Here is a 21,369-nt window from a genome sequence, read left to right as displayed (position 1 = left end):
GTTCCTAATTAAATTATACTCATATTTTTTAAAGAACTGAATCGTACTTCAAAGAACTGGAACCTTTGCCAGCAAACATAAAACGAACTAGTGAAATACCAAAATTCCTGAATGTTATTATAAAAGGTGGTGGTAATCCTGGATATGAAAGGCCATTGGGACAAATAATTCGTTTGCTGCAAAAAGCTGCTATTAATGACTTTCAGTGTTTTTATCTTTTGGATGGATTGGGTACCATAAGTAGTCTCGTTATCACTGCAGGAATGCAACCTAATTCGGGAATTAGTAGAAAGTTTGTTTTTAAATACATAAACACAAAAGGCTTCATTTAAATTATTAATTCCTTTTCTATTTAGAGCAACTGTTCTCGCCGTTCAATTGTACCGTGACGCTTGTACAAATTGTCCGCAAATAGCTCGTCACGCTATTTTAGGGAACACCATCTTACAGATTTTCGATGCGCTCAACAAAAGCTTGCAGGTATGTTATGGTTCTTTACGTCATTTCTTGCTACTATATCGTTTAATGACCTATCAATTTAATAATTATAAATATATACATGTATGTAGCTCCGTGCTTTTATGACTTTTTTCAATGTATAAATAGCTTGCGCTACCGAAGCTAAAGCTACGCGAAAATACAGTGAATCAAAAAAGTTTAGGCACAGCAACATAGCAATATTTATTTTAATAATTTTTTTTTCAATCAGTGAGTAATTGTAGGTTTTTTGCATCACGGCGCATATACATAATTCCAATTATAAGCACAAAAAAAATTGTACAACAAAAACATTTTAAAAAAGTTTAGGTACACGATAATCTTCAAATATTTTTTTTTAAATTTTGTTAATTAAAGCAAATTATTTGCACACAAGCTAATAGTACGTTTCCAATGGCTTCGTAAGACCAGTTAACTTACTTGAGATTGCTTGAATTATTTGAATCTAAAGTAAGTTAAGTGGTCTAACGAAACTAAACCAGGAAACGTACTATAAATTTAGTTTGAGTCCCGTGCACGCACACTTTAAAAAACTTTCGGTGCTGCAGTTCTGCTGCTTGAGCGGTAAAAATATGACATGCCACAGTGAAGCCGTTGGATGTTGTTATTGTGGTAGCCCGCAGGGATCTGTTTGTAAAATCCTTTTTGGGGGTGGTGAACGATATTTCATTGTCGTGGTTGACGAGTGGCTTCGGAACGTAGACCCGGCCCTGCTTGGAACCGAGTCGGTGGATCATGTACACTCTTGAATATGATCTAATATAGTTTATAATCGCTCATACGTTTGAGTTGTTGTGCTGTGCGTGTTTTGGTGCACGTGTTATTGGGCCATCGGGTTTTTAAAATTGATTGACAATTGGCAAAGGTGATTTCTGCTGTAACTAAAATAAGGAAGTTGGGAATCGTTAATAGCGATAGCATTGTATTTGTATGACTCGAGAAAAATTGTATACAAATTGAACACCGATCTAAAAAATATCACACAATTCTTTATTTATATGAAAATGATAAAACATCTTTATTTGAACATATATGTAACACATTTAAAGTCAACTCTTTGACGGTTGAAGCTAGTATATTTTCTTAAAAATGTTCAAAAATAGGTATTTACCCATTTTCATATTAATACACATGAGATTACCCATTCCAATGACACCATACATCTTTGACATTGCCTCAACCAGTAGAAAATATGAGTTTATGAAGGCAAACATATATTTTTGCAAAACATTGCTAATCTATTGACTAGAAATGATTCATCATCCACTTAAAACAACTAGAAGCATCACGTTAGTCTCCAAATATACAATCGATTGAGTATACTTGGCATCTGCTGAAAAAACGCAGTCATCACAAATCTTTGACTGAATCCCTAAGAGTTGCCATTTGGACGGAATGGGCAAATATAAAATCAGAGAAGGTGTCTAGTGTAAAGTATATGTAAATGTATAATAGAAGTCATGCTCATTCTGGATTTTTTTCTAACATTAACCAAAAATAAAAATTAAATAAAAATAGTTTTTGTTTCAAATATATATAATAAATTATTTCTTATTCAAATAAAATTATTTTTTAAGTTTTGTATGAAAAAAATTATTAAAAAACAATCTTTGTAAATGCCCTTTTGCTTAAACTTTTTAATTTACTGTATATCAAAGCGATTATTATAGTCGTAATTAGGATTTTAGGTGCTTTATATATTTATTATTGCGAGTTCGAGTAAATTGAGGTAAAGTTGTTTGAAATTTCCCAGAGATTTTTTGCACTCCACTTATGTAAATATTTATGTATTTATTTATTGCACTTATTTATTATTTTTGAGTAAAAGATTTCAAATTAATTTTTTTATTTATTAAACATCTTATAAAATTTTCACAATGGTAACACCTAATTTAACTAATTTTTATCTAATTTACCCAACTCGAAATTTTGGTAAATGCCGACATTCGCTGCCATACCGACATAATTTACTATTTCACTCAATTTACTCGAATTCGGACACGGCTTAAGAATGTATTTATATGACTTATGCTTATCATATTGCTCTAAATATCTATATCACATTATTCGTGTAGTATAGATAATGACCTTGTCCAAAATTTTTGAGCACGTTTACGAATTTTTTTCATGTTTTAGACTTTTGTTTACATTATTGAGTAATAATTGTTCACTATGGACGTGTGCGAGTCCAAATGGTAGATTTTTTGGGACTTTTTGCACTGCACACATTTAGCCATTTATCAACACGTATCGACACATCACTACATTATCGGCACAACTTAGAATTTCCCTCATTTAGAACGCAACTTGGCCTAACTCGCACACGTCCTATATCTATAAAGAAATCAATTTAATATAATGAATTTTTATAATTTTTTTTTTAAATGCATTACAAAGGTTGACACATGTGATGAAAATAGTATTTTATAGCCAGATTTGATTGAACAGCTCAGTATTGATCGGCTCTTCCTTTTTGTCGTCCATGAATTTTATATGTAAAAATTTATGATTTCAGAATAAAAAATAATAAAGTAACTATAATGCAAACTGGGCATTGAATCTATTATCCCCGGGGAAAGGGGTTATAATATTCTCGAGATAAGGCCTGCCCGTCGTAAGTGGTGACAAAAATTCAGTGTCATCATCCGATACTGTTTTGAATGTAAATGGTAGTGAGTTTTCACTTGCGACCCAAAGTGTGAATGTGTTGCCACGGAGGTCAGAACCCTAACAACTTTGAGTCCAACCTTAACGTGTTTTATGATTGAACATATCGAATGTTATCATTTCTCAGTTTTTTTATTCATGTTCTTCAGTCACTCTGCAACAACGATTTTCGATTCCTCAAATATTAAATTCCAAAATGAATCTCACATTGATTAGTGGTGTCAACAGCCCAAGTGTTAAAATTAAAAATGAATTTAACATTAATTAATTGATTCTGGTGTTGATGTTGTAATCAGCAGGGATTTTCTTGTGTAGTCCCTTTCTAGGTGTTGTGAAGGACATTTGATCGTCGAACTCGAGAAGTGACTCTGAAAGTTGATCTGGCCGTCCTTGGAACCAATTGATTCAGCTGTTAATTAGTTGCTTTAACTATAACAGATTTGTAAAATTGATTTTATATGCCTCTATTTTTATTAAAATATGAACTATAAACAACAAAATAAATAGTTATAGTAAAATTATTATTAATATTACGGTGAAAGTGAAAGTAAAGGTCTATTACTTCACGTTTAAATTCGGTAGGTCTTGTCTAATATTCTAGGATTGAATACGAAAGCATTTTTGTGTATAAATTTCAATGGTTATTGTTATAATTAATTATTTATAATAAAAATACATCACAATGTTTTAAAATCACCCAGATTTGGTTACAAAATATTTACTGAATATAATAAAGATTATTCTTTTCCTTTTCCCCTTTGTGACAATGACTCTCACATTATTGTTTGATTACATCTCATTATGCACATGCTTCACTCAATTTTCTGATTGCAGCTGGCCGGAGAGTAAATATGTAAGAAAGCTTAAACTATGTTTCGACTGTAGGTAAATCAACATATATTAATTAAATTAAAAATTTATCGTTTCCATTGGCTTAAGCTGATTTATTTATGTGAAAGAGCTTTTTTGTCTTAGAAAGTTCTGTGCAAGTTCTAGGAGAGCCTTTGTTTGTTTAGATTTTAATTGATATCAAAAATTTTTTTGTTACATAATATATGACAATAATAATATAATAATAAATATATATTATATATAATAATAATAATTTTATATAATATATAATAATAATTATATAAAATATATAGTGATAATTATATATAATATACAATAATATTAATATATATTATATTATAATAATTATATATAATATATAATAATAATTATCATTAATATATAATAATAATTTTATGTAATATATAATAATAATTGTTATATATAATATAAAATTATAAATATATATAATATACAATAATAATTTTATACTCTGTAATGTTGTCAAATATATATTTGATTTATAAATTCATTTATATGTATAGTCTGATGTATTAATTATATACTTTATTTATAAAAAGCAAACATATTAAAAAATTCTTACGTACAACTTGTTTATTTACATTTTGTTTCATGTGTCAAATATGTCAAATTTTGATAATTTCCCTTTTGGGAAATATATTTTGCCATGTTTCATTCGATAATTTTGGTATTATATCACTTTATTTATTCTTAACAAATAGTACATTCACACTGTCTCATTTAGATACATGCAAATTTATATTTCATTTATGCAGCTTATAGTACTTTTATAAACTTATATATCACACAAAAAAATTAAATATATTATTGATATATTAAATCATTTATATATGGTACATTTTATATATCAATTACATACTCAATTAATAAAAACAAAGATTTTATTAAATACTTTCTTTCTCAGTGCCATTGTTTACAGATCAGTTGTTGTTTGTGTACATTTTACATATAAAACAAACGAAAATTATTTCAAATTTTGGTCATTTCCCTTTTGGGAAATTTATTTTTAAGGGTTGCATTTGAGAATTTTTGCCTTAAATGCGCTGATTTATTGATAATGAGCTCATTTATATGAAACAATTTTGTATGGTAAATCATCCTCAATGAGCAAAACTGCCTAAATGAGACAGTGTGAATGTGTTATAAGGTGGAAAACATAAAAGCTTTTCGTATGGTTAATCAAGTTCATTAGTGACCTAAATCAAATAAACAGCTTTAATGAAGGTAATGGGAATATATAAATAGCCTTCTTCCGTAAGAAACCTTATGTTTGTAGTGTTAGTTGGTTATTGCATATTTTTGGTGCAAGTAAAAAAAATTTTTTGACTACAAAATTTTTGACTTCTAGTATTATAGCATTATTGCAAACATTCTTTTGTTGCTGTAGCATTATTGCAGAAACTGCTTTAATTGTCTTTCCTTCTTCGTATATTTCTGACAGTAAATTGCAGTGTGAATGCAGACAATGCTTTCGAGCGTAAGAAGTCTTTTAAATTTATCTTTTTTTTTTTTAAATTTTCCTCTTAAATATACTGGCTACCAATTTGACTTTTCTGATCCGCATTTCATTTATATACGGATTTATTGGGTATACATTTTAAGCATTTTTTCTTATATATTTTGAGGTTCAAAATTTTGTTGATTTACGATTCTTTTAAAATGTTTATTTGTTTTATAGTTTTTTATGAGTCTATAAGCACTTAACATTTGTATATTATTTTTCTAAAGTTTTTTTTACATTTAACCCTTCCTTAGTTCCCAATTACTTGGCTATAAAAATAAATGACGCGCTAATTGCTACATCAAAACCGAAACTAACAGCAGAATAATCAGCAGCCGCCCAAAGCTGCTTCGTACCAGCCTGTGTTTTTATGTAAGACTTGATGGATCTTTATTCTCTTGTCGCCTATTAGTTGAGGTTACAATATTTGTCGTGTGCTCCATGTAGAGATAAACAGTTTATTTTGATTGATTGAATTGATTACTGTGTTTTTTCATTTGAGTTTTTTGGTTCTTCAAGCGAAAATACATTTTTAAGCTTTGTAAATTACAGAAATTTGTTGAACAATTGAAATATTTTTCTAAGTGCTAGACTGACAGTGGTGAGTTCAATTAATAACAACTACCAGGTCTTTGCTTAAAGTATTCAATATATTTAAAGTCATTATAAATAAAAATCCGTAAATCATTAAACTCATCAGACTTCAGTAGTCTTGAGGCAAAAATAGATAGATAAAAATAAATAAAATAGATAAGCAGAAGACCTGAAAAATGAAGATGATTTAAAAGGGGAAATTATTATATGTACGTTTTTGTATATAGATATTCTTTTCTATATACCTTAGTAGTATATAAAATTATATTCGAAGACTATGTTCATAAAAGTCAATAGAATGGAAGAACAATGTTAAATACTTAGATCTAAGTTTTGACAGAAGATACATTTGGTTAGAGAAACAAAGGGTCCAAAAGTATCCTTAACGCAAGAAAAGTTGAGTGTGAAAAATAAAAAAGTCTGTTTTAAAATTAAAAGCAAGTAATAACAGCTTGTTTATAAAGCAGGTCTACTTCATCAATCAATCAATCAATCCAGTACGTTCCCATTGGAACATTGGGCCATAACGAACTTTTTCCAACTGTCACGATTTTTTGCCAGGGTTTTAATTTCTCCAAAGATTTTTCCGCTTGCTTGGATTTCTTTCTCCAATGTTCGCTTCCACGTTTGCTTGGGCCTACCAAGTCTTCTGCTTCCTTGAGGATTCCATGTTAATGCTTGTTTGCAGATTTCATTTGGTGCCTTCCTTAAAGTGTGCCCGATCCATTGCCATTTACGCTTTTTGATTTCTTTTGCTATAGGAAGTTGGCGGCATCTTGACCATAGTTCGGAATTTCTAATAGTGCGGGGCCACCAAATTTTCAGAATTCTCCTAAGGCATTTGTTTATAAAAGTTTGCAGTTTATGAATCAGGTTGTTGGTGGTAAGCCAGGTTTCGCAGCCGTAGAGCAGAACGCTCTTAACATTACTGTTAAATAATCGCAGCTTGGTGTGCTGGGAGAGTATTGAAGAGCTCCAAACTTTATTTAATAACGAAAAGGCGGAGCATGCCTTATTGATTCGGCATTGGGTGTCGATTGCCGCGCCACCGTCCGGCGATATTATACTGCCTAAGTATGTGAAGCTGTTGACGTTATCGATTTCTGTATCGTCCAGGTGGGTCTACTTCATAATTGTGTTTAATACGACTATAGTGTTACATTCACCATTACAAGACTTGTAATTCATCAAAATGTTCTAAGACGTAAGATAAAAGCTTCATAGAGAGTTGAGTGTCCAAAAGTATATTAAAGACAGAGCGTTGAAATTATTTGTTTCTGTCGATCCGTACACTAATTAAGAATTGCGCTCTTTCAAATTAAATGCAATATATATTCTGTCAGGAAGATATGTTGGGCTTCAAAGTATACTTCTATAAAATCATCTGAATAACTTATCAGAATTGAACAGATCCTCTTATTACAGTGGATCGTCCAAGTGGTTACAGACACTATTGAGTATAAGTGCTTTAAACACAAATAGCATGTTTCTACTGTTTACTTATTAAGTGTGATTTATTGAATAACTTTCGTTAATCATATATAGTAAAGAGCTACCGTGCATTTTAACTTATTTAAAAATAAAGTAAAGAAAATTACACTAAAAATGTCTAATGCAACCCTTAAAAATAAATTTCCCATAAGAGAAATTACCAAAATTTGAAATAATTGTGGATTGTTTTATATGTAAAATGTCAACAAATAACAGCTGAGCTGTGAACAAATTCACTGAGGAAGTAAATATTTAATAAAATCTGAAATTGAATATGTAATTCATATATAATATATATATATATATAAATGAAATTTATATATTTGTTTAATTTATTTAAACAAACAGCAGCTCCGCAATATTTTCAAAAAACTTTCTGACACATTAAAGCTCTTTCACATGCAATATATAACATATGTCAGTGGAAACGACAAAATTTAAGGTTACTTAAGTAACTTTTTAGGAAGTTAAACAGTAGAAAATTATATATTGATATTTACATTTGGTATAAATATCTGTGGTCCAGGTTATATCATTGAATAATATACTGAGGATATGGCTTTGTAATTATGATATGTTTATCAAGACGTGACAGCGGACAAACCTTCAGAAGCTTTAGTTTTGACCACTAAGAAAAATATGCAGATAAACCATTTAATAAATTGGTGTTATTCCAATTATTACCGAACCAATCTGTAATATCTAAAGTAACAAATCAAGTAAATGTTGTGTTGTCATCTAATTAAGCGATTACCAGTGAAATGCGATGGTCACTTGAAATCGTTTAAAAAGTGATCAAATATGCGTTTCGAAGCTACTCGATTTCATGACTTACGTTATGTTTTTATATATCCAAGAAGCGCGTTCCGGTTAACTTGCTTTATTTTTAGCGCTTAGTGACTAACATTAAATCAAACTCCTGCAGTATTCCTGCAAACTTTTTCACCTAGCACTGTACTGTTAGTAATCTCAAAATGAGCAGAAATATTATAACTGTTAGGTGTGCAGATTGTAATAACTGGTGTTACCTCTATTGCTGTTCTGGTTTGCATAACCATACACATTGATATACCGTATTTTTAAAAGCTTGCTATTACTCAATTAATAATTAACAATTATTACCCATTCTAACACTGATTACATATCTTTCTCATAATGCCAACTCATCTTTCCGGATACCACTTCTCCAATCGAATGCTGAGGAATGTTTCGTTTGCTAGGTAGTAATATCTAGTAGTGCCATCTCTGTCCGTTGCAGAAATTGTACAAACTGGTGATACTTTGAACTTTGTTTCAGATTGCTCTCATATCATAGTTGAGATTTAAGCTTAATTGTTTTTTGACAATTTCAGTCTATAAACCTAACTGAAACTCCCTCAACAATCCAACATATATGCTATAATTTTAAAATCGAAGTTTTAATGTCGAACACACTCTTTGGAGGTCTCATATCTGTAATTGAGTTGTAACCTATCATATCAAATGAAACTTTTGAACTAGATCTAATCTCTTCCAATCACAATTTCATTGAATTCACTTTTACTTGCTTCATAAAAATGGTCTAAACCTTTGCATGCACAACCTGTAGTTCTTATTTTGTGATCATTTTTAATTTAATAATAATTCTAATACCTTAAGTCAACAGTTCTAATACTCCAAAGAACCAAAAATATAAAAGTGCTCTCATTAATTTTTTTCCGGTAAGTGGAAAGCATTATTAGTAACTATATGAGCCTTTAATAAACAATGTAGACTCCAGCGATTAGACCATGATGAATAGAGTGCGGAAAACTCTATTTCAGTAATCAATGATTAAAGTACAAGACAATATGTTAGGTAATAGATAGTAATATTTAGGAATTTCTCTAAGTAAAAGCGCTAGGATAGTGGTGAAGGAAGAAGGTTAAATTGATAAAATGAGTAAGATCGAAGGGTTATTATTAGGTATAGAGCTTATGACAAGAACTATGAAAACCACATTTGTAGAGCGGGTTGATCGAAGAAACGGATTGTATCTCGTCGAAGTAAGAATTATTAAAACTTATAGAAGCTGATATTCCACAGTTAAGTTCAAAGCAAGAGAAATTATATGGTATATTGAGATGAAGTTTAGGAGGAGTCGGTTAAGGTGCTGTCAAGTGAGTTAAAGTAAATACTCGTTGATGAGAGTAATTTTAGCGTAAAATAAATTGGGGAATTATTCAAGTGACTGTCGTTAGATTATTGTTTACAACTAATACAATCCTGAGGAACTTTAATTTTGCACTAAAATAAATAGAATTTATTGAGCCAAGCTAATTTGAGTCAAGCTAATTGCAGACCATATAAAATAGACCTACGAAGAAAGAGTTCGAATCAGATGTTTATAGAAAATAAATTCAACCAAGTGTTTGAGCTGATTATGCTTGAGGAGAACTTTTTTGAGTGTCGCATGTCTGAAGTTGGAATTTTAGATGACATATCTAACGTAAAATAATACGTTTATTTATATTAATTATAAAAAGCTATTCAAGATATATATTGATGATACTTTGGCAAACTTTCCCTAAAAAGAAATTACAATAAATTTGTCCTACTACAACAGGCCACGTAAAAATAAAGTCACATCTGTTCTAGTATCGAAATATAAAGACAACCCACATGGTCTACAGTTTTTCCTTTATATTAATGTATGGAAACTATTATCCTTATGAAAGGCTAATAAAGTATTTCTTTATTTCTGCTGTATATGCAGAAACACTTCGTTAGCCGATGACACAACAATTTCGAGCTATCCTAAAAGCGTTTTAGTAGCTTCTTGTCAACGTGAAACCATTTACATATGTTGGAAAAATGGTTTGGTATATGGCGCATAAAAATTAATGAACAAAACAGTTGCCACATCAACTTCCACCTTAATAGGTAAACCCACCTATCCAACAACTGTACTGGTTTACAAAAATGATAAATGGCTAAAAGCGGGATACCTAAGACAATTGTTAAATCTGACAAAACAGAACATGAACCAATTGTCAGGAAAGCCAAATTTTGGTTATAATTGCCTAAAATATGTTCAAGTGTGAAAATGGACTTGTTTGTTAAATTTTATTACCACTTTTTATTTTGGCTTCAAGTAATTCAAATAAAATGAATTGTAATTTTTAAATAGGTAATATGGGTAACTTAAACTATTCTCATTAGTATCTGAATGTCCTTATCGAAAAGTAAATTTTTTAAAAAGTTACTTTATTTTTAGTCGTGTGTTTAATCGTATTAACAGAAACACAGAAATCAATTAGTTGACACCTGAACCTGAATCGCATTTATTTTGTAACCTTTATTGTAATATGGAAATCTTGTGACTGTTCACGAAATTTCTCCAATTTGTATCCATATGTATACTAAACCGAACCCTGTTTTCTGCGATTAGGAAAAAATCTATAATAAACTGCATATATTTGTATGTCTGAATATAACAGGAGTCATGAAAATCAATATGCACCACTGCCATTCCTCTATTTACTATTTTAATTTGAAGGTCGTTACATTCTAACAATCTTAATTTGATGTCTAAACGTCCACTAACTAATTGAGCTCAACATACTGAAGCTTCGTCACCCTAATATGAATAGCAACAAACATAATATTGATTCCTGGACACAGGAAAATCTCGGGCAACTGTAGGGCGGGCGAATATATCTACACAGGCATTCTGCTCCCTGACATTTACTTTTCATATATTTGCGTCCCACTTGCAACAGTTAAACATAAAATTTCTGAGTATTACCGAGTAACAGTAGACCAATCCTGCTGGTGTAAATTAAATAAAAAACACACCAGTCAGTTATTGCAACTAAGGCGTAACTTGCTCAGCAGTACGATATCGGTACTGACTGGTCATTGCGTGATATGAAGACATGCTATGAAACTGGATGTACTCTATAATAACAGTGGAAGAAATAGTGCTCCACCTTATGTGTCAGTGTTCATCTTTGGCTAGCAGAAGATCTGAAATCTTCAGGGACCCTTTTCTATCTAGTAAAACTAAGAATTTTTCTAAATTTATTGAACTGTCAGGTTGGTTAATCTTTGGCTTATGGAAGAATCGTGCCTTCTGTGTTGCACGTACGCTGACCTCTAGTCTGCATAGGTATAAATGCTTATGCTGCGGTACTATAACGGACCATTATTTAAGCTTAAGTGGGTTTTGGGCACTAGACTGTCACTCCAACCTAACCTAATCTTAATTTATTTCATAGACAGACTTGTTGTTGGTTACAATATATGGAACCAATCAAAACCGTCACATGTGCTCCCCTTCCTTAAAGCCCTGCTTATAGTATAATTATATAGAGATGGATTTTTCTACATAGCACATAATATTATCACTTGCATTGATGGTAAGTCACGACATATGCATATGCATATATCAGCATCGAGTGATACTGTAGTCATCAAGCTATTTCTTACATGTCCCATTTAGATGATGAGATTAGCTAGCATAAATATTAATCTAATGTCGACTACAAGTATTTGTATTTATATAATGCGGAAGAGTATTACAGTTTCTATCTTATTCTTATAGTGTCCGGGAGAAGTACAGTTTCTGTTAGTAGAGCTTCTGGAACTATTGCATACCAGATGATGAGGTTAGCTAGCATAAATATTAATCTAATGTCAACTACAAGTATTTGTATTTATATAATGCGGAAGAGTATTACAGTTTCTATCTTATTCTTATAGTGTCCGGGAGAAGTACAGTTTCTGTTAGTAGAGCTTCTGGAACTATTGCATACCAGATGATGAGGTTAGCTAGCATAAATATTAATCTAATGTCAACTACAAGTATTTGTATTTATATAATGCGGAAGAGTATTACAGTTTCTATCTTATTCTTATAGTGTCCGGGAGAAGTACAGTTTCTGTTAGTAGAGCTTCTGGAACTATTGCATACCAGATGATGAGGTTAGCTAGCATAAATATTAATCTAATGTCAACTACAAGTATTTGTATTTATATAATGCGGAAGAGTATTACAGTTTCTATCTTATTCTTATAGTGTCCGGGAGAAGTACAGTTTCTGTTAGTAGAGCTTCTGGAACTATTGCATACCAGATGATGAGATTAGCTGGCATAAATATTGATATAGTATCAACTACAAGTATTCCTGTTCTTATTATGCTCGAGCGTAGTACAGTTCCTTTTAACACAGCTTCTGTCAACATAGTTTCTGGGAATTATGGAACACCATATGATGAGATCATTGTAGTTGTATAATATTAAAGAAAAAAAAATAAGTCAGTGGGAATTTTGATTCAACTTCAAAACGTTTAAAGGTTGTCCGATAATTTCCGTTTATAATATGCTAATATTTTTAAAATCGAACTTTGGGTTGCAACTTCTTTCTTTCTACCAAAACCTTTAGACGAAAAATTCAGGATATGTGAAAATCCTGTAAACGGTTTCTAAATATTTTAAAGCAAATTACCGAAAGTAACAACTATATGAGAAAAATTGCAACAAAAGAAAAAAAAACCAATAATACCTATATATCGCATAAGTCACTAATCTGTTAATATATACATATGTATGTGAATGTGCACTTATATACACAAACACATCATGTATATGCTATCATAACTTGGAGAGCGCAACAGTTGCTACTGCAAGTACATTCTGTACACGTACACGCACGACTTCTTCGTCGTCCGTAAACTTGAATTATTAAACTTGCGCAGCAATATGGTGGAAAGATGGGAAGTACGTTGTAGTTAATTTTAAAATTTAATTTGAATTTTTCAAGTCGAAAGCTCGAAATCTAATTTGATTGTCAAAATTGCAAACAAACCTGTTGAAATACTTTTTGTATCAGCCGCTGAGCCGCTCAGCCGCTTTCCTACCACACAGAACACACACAACTTACCACACTTTACATATTAAAACGTCACCAACAATTAGAGCAATGTAAACGTGGTGCAAACTTTTTTGCTGTTGTGTTTTTTTCTGTTTTTGTTTTTTGTTTTTGTTTTTGTTTTTATTAATCAGTGTTGTCATCGGTGTTCATAGCACGCTTTTAGTGGTTAGGAATGCTCACTGCAATTATTACAATAATTACAATAATAATCAGCAAATAAATAATTATACTGTTTCTAGTGTAAAGCCATCCTGGCTTTGGTTTTATTTGGTTTTATTATAATAATATGTATATATGTTTATTTTTTATTAAAGCTATTTTATATGTATATATATATACGCTTGTAATTCTTACTTCTATTCGATAAAAGTTGTTCTTACTATTCGATTTCTGCCTTTATCAAAAGCAACAATCACGATAACGGCGAAGTTGATAATCCGTTTTCTTTGCGCTTTAAGATTTCGTTGATTATTATTTGTTATAATGTTGATTTTATGTGTTTATTTTTTGCAGACTTCCGATAGTAGGGTACCGCCACTTCCTGTGGATATAGCCACTGAGTTAACATTGGTTTGTACCGTTGTTTTATCATCAACCTATATCAAGAAGAGTTGCCACCCTAAAGTTGTGGAACGCCTACCGGATTTGTTGAGGTAAGTGAGAGAGAAGGATTTATTTTTTTTTTTGTATGTATATTTTGGGGTAACAATTAAGGGGAAATATTCGAAAATGTATATTCGAATATAAGAAAAATGCATACGTAAAAATGAAATGACATTACTTCAGATTGTTGCCAGCGGGGAAGCATAACTTCGAAAAGGCGTGGTTTATGATTAGTACTGTGCTCTGGCTGGTGTGAATGAGACAATACTATATAACAAATAATTGTGTACTGCTTTGTTTACTTTTGGTATGCAAAAAGTTTACAAAAAATAACAAAAAAAAAATAGAAAAAAATTAATAATAATACGCATGCAGCAGCAATATTAAAGTTGTTCTCTACTGTTTGTGTTGTGCAAAATGCCGGTGTTGGTTTAAGGGGAACTAATAGCAATCTTACTAAGCTTAACAATGTGTGTTGTATGCGTAATGCAATCTTGCGTATGTGCGTGTATGCGTTTATGCGTTTATACGTATGTGCGTTTATACGTTTGTGCGTTTATACGTTTGTGCGTTTATAGGTTTGTGCGTTTATGCTATTTTCTGATTTTTGTATGCCGCAGTGTGGTAATCACTACGTAAAACGTATTTCTCGTCTTGTCTGAACCAGCATAGCGCAGCATTGTTTATGCTTAAGCATACCCTTTTGGTAGTGTTTTTATATCGGCTTTTAGCATATACCGCTGTTGCTCTTGCTGCCGCAGTCGTCATCGCTGTTGCATAGTAAATACAGAATATTTTTACTGTTTTGCAAATTTTAAGTGTTGTATTTGCAACTTTATTGCTATTGTTGTTGGTGGATTTTCATATATTTTTTCGGCTCTTTATGGTGGTCTCCTTACCTGTCTTATTGTATTATTGTTATTTGTCGTCTTTGTTTTTGCTGCTGTTTTTGGTTTAATCGTTATTGTTATATTGCCTTTTGCTCTTATGCTGTTGTTCGTCGTTTTATAAACTCATTTCACACTTGTTTACTTTTTCACACGCATTCAGGTGTGTGTGTTAGTTTATCCTTAAGTTTTATGCTCTTTACTTTTAAATATATTTTTAGTTGTTTAATTCTTTCATTTTAATTTTAATTCGGTAAGGAATTTCTTTTAAACTTCAATCATTTACGAATTTATTATGATTGTTAAATTTTTTTTTTTGCTGATTTTTTTTATTTTTGATTTTTTTTTTTTTTTGGAAAATTTTTTTTAAATTACTTATCTTTTATTTTCCACCCATTTTGTGTATATTTGGTCTATAAAAGTCATTCTCTTTGTTATTATTTTTTCAAGAATATTGTTTATCTACTTAAATGAAAAATATAGCGAATGGAAAAAATGGAAAAAAAAATTGTTTTTTGTTCTGGTATTCACATTTTTTTGTCATTGTTATTTGTCTCATTTTTGTTGTGCTTCGTTTTGTTGGCTCTATGTTTTGTTCGCTTCCTTTTTTAATTTTATGTTTACACTTTGCTGTGCCAATCACCTTGCATTTGCGTTCTTTTCATTATTTTTTGCATGTTCATCATGTTTGTTTTTTTTTTTCGTTTTTTTTTTTGCCCCAAAATCACTTCTGTCATACCGCCATTGTCGCCTATACTCGTATTTATAGATTTTATGTTAGCAATATTTGAATTGTTATTGTTATTGTTATTGTTTTATTACTTTTATGTTTTATTGTATTTATATTTTTAATGTTTTATCTTTTGTATGTTTTGCAGTGTTGTGAAGCATACGAAAAAACTGAATTTTTTTTCAGTTACTGTTTCAATTTTGTTTTATTTTAAAAATGTTCAATTTGACTTCAAAAGCTTTTAAATATTTTATTATTGCACACGTTGTATTATTTATATACAGAAACAGTTTATCCATTTACATCTCACCTATCCCCTCCCTATCCCCATAGACACCGACTTAACCTAACTTTATCTGTGTTCGGTACATCGCCATCGTTCAACTTTTCAGCATTTTTAGTGTTTACTACAGGGCGTTTGCGGTTGTGCGGTTGTTTGGTTGTTGAGGTTGCTTTTATTATAATTTTGTTTATTATTATAATTTAACGCGTTTAAAATTTTATATAAATTTGTTGTTAGTTGAACCCATCGATGCTGTAACGAACGAGTATGTCGCAGTCGCAGCGAGTTTTTTGAACTGCATTTTAAATTCATAATATTTTTGTTGCATTGGAATACTTTATATTGCAATGAATGAAAGTGATGAAAGTAAAAAAATTCTGTTTATCTACATTGATCAAACTGTTAGTGAATCAAAATTGTTTTGTTTAATAGTACTTCTTCATCTAGTCTCAAAAATCTCTCATTATTATTGTTAGGGGTTATGGCACTGCGACCATCGGATCTAATATAGGTTTAAGATAGATCTCTAAGCCCTATTGGTTCAATAAAAAGTAGTATAGAATCTAATTTACAGACTTTAATTGCCTCTTTCGTAAGAATATACATTCCCAGGAGCCTATTCTGTATGTGCATTATCGTAGGGCATTCTAACAGCACATGTGTGGCCGACACCTAGGATGAGGTTTGGATCCGTACGTATACCCAGTCTCGTAAGGTGGTATTTTAGTTAACAGTGCTCTGTTAGAATTTCAGCGATGATTCTAAGTCTTTTTTTGATAGGTTCATACAATCGTGGTATCTATTGTTGTTATAGATACCAATAAGTGATTTGGATTGTTTTAATCCCAGTAATGCTTTTTATTCTGGTTCTCTTTTATTTTTATAAGAGAAAGGAGCGTACCATGTTCTAGTCCACAAAAAGGTTCCGACCCCACCATCGGTGTGGCTGCTCCTTTCCTGGCTAGTTTGTCCACGTACTCGTTTCCGCTTACGCAAGTATGTCTCGGTATACAAAGAATCGACACCTGATTTGATTCGTCAAGCAGATATAGCTTATCAAGGCAGTCTCACATCACCTGATGTGAGTTTAGTGCCTTGATCGCCGCTTGGCTGTTTGTCAGTATTGTGATATGTTTTCCGCTTGGAAGGTGCTAGTATTTTTTCCCAGCGCTTTTCAATGTTTCTTGCCTGTTTCGACTATGGTCGCTTCGGCCCCTTCCTTCGTAAGCGAGCCATCAGTGAACCCTGCGATTGTGTTGTTCTTTGCCATCCTTCATTTATCTAAGTTTTATCTATTGTAAATAAATAATTCCAGTAACCAAATATCACTGTTGCCTGGACATTGTGAATGACGATGTACTGAAAGCATGAATTTATAACCACCGAGGTGGATATGGGTCTATGAGGGTGCCGGAAGTCTGGACGTCATACAAATAAAACAATTGATTAAATTTGTAAGAATTTATATTTGAAGACCACATAAGTTTTGCAGGTTTAAATATACATTAATTTTTATTATGTACATTGTCATTTGAGTTAGAATCTTACTTGCTCTCATTCATAGAATTCTTAAAAATCTCTTATATGCTAAAAGTCTCTAATCTTATAGTTCATGAATATATGAGAAAAATGTCATTTGATCAATCTTAATTTGGTGTCCAGATCTTTTGACTGGAGTTCCGCTACCAATATCATCATTCTTGTTGCTACATATTTTCAAATTGTCTTGTAGAGTATTGAATATTATAGTACGAAGACTACTATACATTTGGATCGGTCAGTCTTCAAAATCAATCGTCTCTATATCTTCAAGATGTTTTCGAAGACAAAACAATGTCTTGTTGGAGAGTGATCCAATACTTCAATACCGGGGTCTAACAACCAATAGAAATATGTTAACTTATTATAGTCATTTTATTTTAGTCATTTATATTATATTTACATAAATTGAGTCTGGTTATTGTATGTGGTAGGGCTAAGTATATTTATGGTGTTAATTTCCAGTAGTTAGTCACCACTATTGTACAGGTATTGTCATTGAACAATAAACTGAGGGCATGGTTTTGTAAACCATAATATGGTTATGAGATCGTGGCAATGTCAAAGCTTCAGAAGGTGGAGTTTTGAGCACAGAGGAAAAAGTATAAATATATAAATGTTGCTATATACAACGCTTTTCTAAGGTATGTTTCACTTGATTCTTGGTGTGTATATGAGAGTCACTAGTTTCAAAGAAAGTTGTTACTTATTTGGATTGACTTGGGTTTATTTAAAAACTTCTCTTTTTTAGCCGTCTCTTGACATCAATTAATCCTTTTAGTGAAGTTACTTCTGAGTTGCTTTTTTATGAACCTATGGAATTTATTTGAAAAAAAAAGTGAAATATAAGAATAATAAAAGACTAAAACTGAATTTTTAAAAATTTTCATTAATTTCCTGCTTCTTTTCATTAAAATTTTTAGTATAATATATCATTTCGAATTTTTTCTGTAAGTAAAAATTAATTAAATTATTAAATAAAAATAAATAAACTATTAATTAAATTCTGTAAGTAAGACCTAATTAATTTAAAAATTTTTTAAACCGCATATATTTAAAATGTATATGCAAAAAAAGTTAGAAATTAGTTAGGTATTCTTTTTTTCTAGAATAAATTTGTTTATTTAGATTTTCTAAAATAGTTTAGGAAAGTTTCCTAATTTATTAAATATTTTCTCATTGCGTCAAGCTTATAGTATGTATGTATGTCCTCTTAGACGGAGGAAAAAAACCTCTTCATATACGTATCGTCAGCACTCATAACTTTGAAATTCTAGCAATAATTTTGAATACCAAGTTAATTTGATTTTATTTCTCTATAAACTTGTAAAACTTCAATGTGTTCTCTTCACATTGGAGATTCATACGTTTCAGGAAAATAGTTTCAACGGTCCTTGTTAAACTTTGTTTTGTTCGTTAGAGATTAATAGTTCCGTTCAATTTGTTTGTTTTTGCATTCCACACCAACTCGTTCTATCATCCTATAGAAATATAATAGCACATTGCATTCAGCTTGTACAGATTTGTATTCGTATACAATTACCTTACATCCTGTATTTCCCTGTCAGAAGATACATCTCTCTTAGTTCACTATGTCCACCACTCAGGGGCGTTTAGCAGTTTTCATGAAAGTTTCTTTCGAGTAAGAAGCAGCAATTTATGTTAGTTCAATACGTGCGTATTTGCTGTGGATACAACTTTACTATACTTTACTACACTTATTGGGTCGCTTTCGTGCAACAGCTAAAAGCTGCCTCAGCCTTTCTGGTAGTGGTTCCACACTCTAATTTGAGTTCGCTTTATGTATCTTTTGTATAAACGTTATTCTTGATTTTAAATAATTCAATTTTTGTTTACTTTTAATAGGTCAAAGTATCCTTCCGATTTTATTACCATTCCCCATGTGCTTGTTGTATTTTCTACTTGGGGGTTTTAATGGCGCCAAAGTAGAAAATAAGTTGCTGGCGCCCGTTTTAAAATTTTTATTATTAAATAAAATATGAAAATATTTACGTACTTTTGCGATTTGCAATCTCAAGAACAAATTCATTTTTGCTAATTTAGTTTGATATTACATTATATTTGTCCTTTTACAGTTGAGCACGGACAAAACTGTTCTCCTTTCCATTGACGACACCACTTCCGCCTGCCAGTTGCTGGCATTAAGGAATTTTAAAAAGGCAGGTGTTTCTTTCAATAATACAATTGTATTTGGAATGTGCTTTGAAAGAAAGGCCATTAGTTTTATTTCGATAGGTTTTTGTTGTGTAAATAATTTTTAGTAAAAATTACTTGACTTGCAAATATTAAAATTATAAAAAAAGAATTTAAAGCCATTAAAAGCCAACAAGTTATAGTTATATTATAACATATTAGGCATATGATGGCCTAGAACGATTTCAAATGAAGAGTTATGGAGAATAATGCACTAAACAAACGTAAACAAGGAGATAAGAAGAAAGAAGCATGGTTGGGTTAGACACACACTGCGTAAGCTTTATGAACCCCCAGACGGGCAAATCGTTTAACGAGTTGAGAGCAATAGCACAAAATAAAAACCTTTGTAGACTTTTGTAGACTAAAAACTTTTGTAGACTCCTTAAGCTTCTAATGGAGTATGGAAATACTAATAATAATATATAATATATATTGTGTTAAGGAATTTGGATGCACTTATAATATGACTTAAGACATAAATGGGATTTTAAAGTTACGTAGAAACGTAGGTTTAGTTAGCTGGTCGGAACCATACATGGACTTAATGAGTATATAACGAAGTGATATCAGATTAGAGTCTTAGAGAGTAGTGAAAGATGATACACTTTATTAAAAATGTGTATTTGATTAAAGCTGTTTTAGTAGTCTTGCCATAAGCAAGGTAGACGTAGTTTAGAACTGGTTTCACTATATGGATAATTTTTTTTTTGAGGTTAAGTTTGCAATTATTGGAAAGCGGGCGAAGGTGCTGATGTTCCAGAAGACTTTTTTTGTCAGGAAATAAACAAACATGTTTTTTGTCATAAATAATTTTTGAAATCAAGAAATTAGTGAAAGCCATTCATTTTTGTTTAATGTATTCGATTGATTGAACAATTCTTCAAATTTCTGAATTTAACGAATTTTTCGTTTTAACGAAAAGACTATGCAAGAAACTTCGTTAAATTGGACGTCTACTGTACGACGAAAAAGAAAAATGTTTTTTTTTTAGTTGTTTTTGCTGTGAACCTTTCTTATATTCTCTAGTAATTTTTCTTCCTTTTTGTTTTTAAACTTTTATTGAAGTTGTTCTTTGTTCTTGTTGTTTGTGCTGCAGAGGAATAGAGAAATTTTCCAACACAGCACTTGAAAAAGTTTATCTGCACAAAAACTTTTCACGGAAATTAGTTTTTGATACTCTTTTTCCCTTCATTGGAGCATGAGAGTTTTTCTGTTATTTTTCATAAAATATATTTATTTCGACTAGTTTTTGTTTTGTGCTAATAGAAAAAAGTTTTGTGATATGAAAATAATAATAAAAGAAAATTGTGAAAAATGTCTTTTAGTTTTAATTTTTTTTTAATTGTTGCCTTTGTTTTCGTTTCAAAAGCATAAGTTCAACTAAACAATAAATAATTCTGTTTTTTTAAAGTCTAAAATGTATGGAAAGCAAAAGACTTGGCAGGGAAAATAGAGAAAAGTTTAATTTCCCATAGCAAAAAAAAAAAAGAAAAAAAAACTGTATGTTATATGAAAATATATGTATATATGTATTACGAATATATTTCAATCATTCTTTTATCATTAATTTTAAACAAATAACGATGATTTGAC

The 21,369-nt window shown here is 30.8% G+C and overlaps 1 protein-coding gene across 3 annotated transcripts in view; it reads left to right on the top strand.

Moving 5' to 3' along the window:
* Positions 1 to 21,369, top strand: part of LOC119687946 (calponin homology domain-containing protein DDB_G0272472) — a 90,602-nt gene that overhangs the window by 6,557 nt on the left and 62,676 nt on the right. For all 3 annotated transcript variants that reach the window (XM_038102509.1, XM_038102510.1, XM_038102508.1), the window contains exons 6-8: positions 35 to 292; positions 357 to 480; positions 14,031 to 14,170. In XM_038102509.1, the coding sequence (XP_037958437.1) occupies positions 35 to 292; positions 357 to 480; positions 14,031 to 14,170 (522 nt within the window). The remainder of the gene's footprint in view (positions 1 to 34; positions 293 to 356; positions 481 to 14,030; positions 14,171 to 21,369) is intronic.

The sequence above is a fragment of the Teleopsis dalmanni genome, chromosome X (assembly GCF_002237135.1).
Source record: "Teleopsis dalmanni isolate 2A chromosome X, ASM223713v2, whole genome shotgun sequence".
NCBI lineage: Eukaryota > Metazoa > Arthropoda > Insecta > Diptera > Diopsidae > Teleopsis > Teleopsis dalmanni.
Note: the sequence above shows the minus strand (reverse complement) of the source record. Positions and strands in the feature narration are given on the sequence as shown.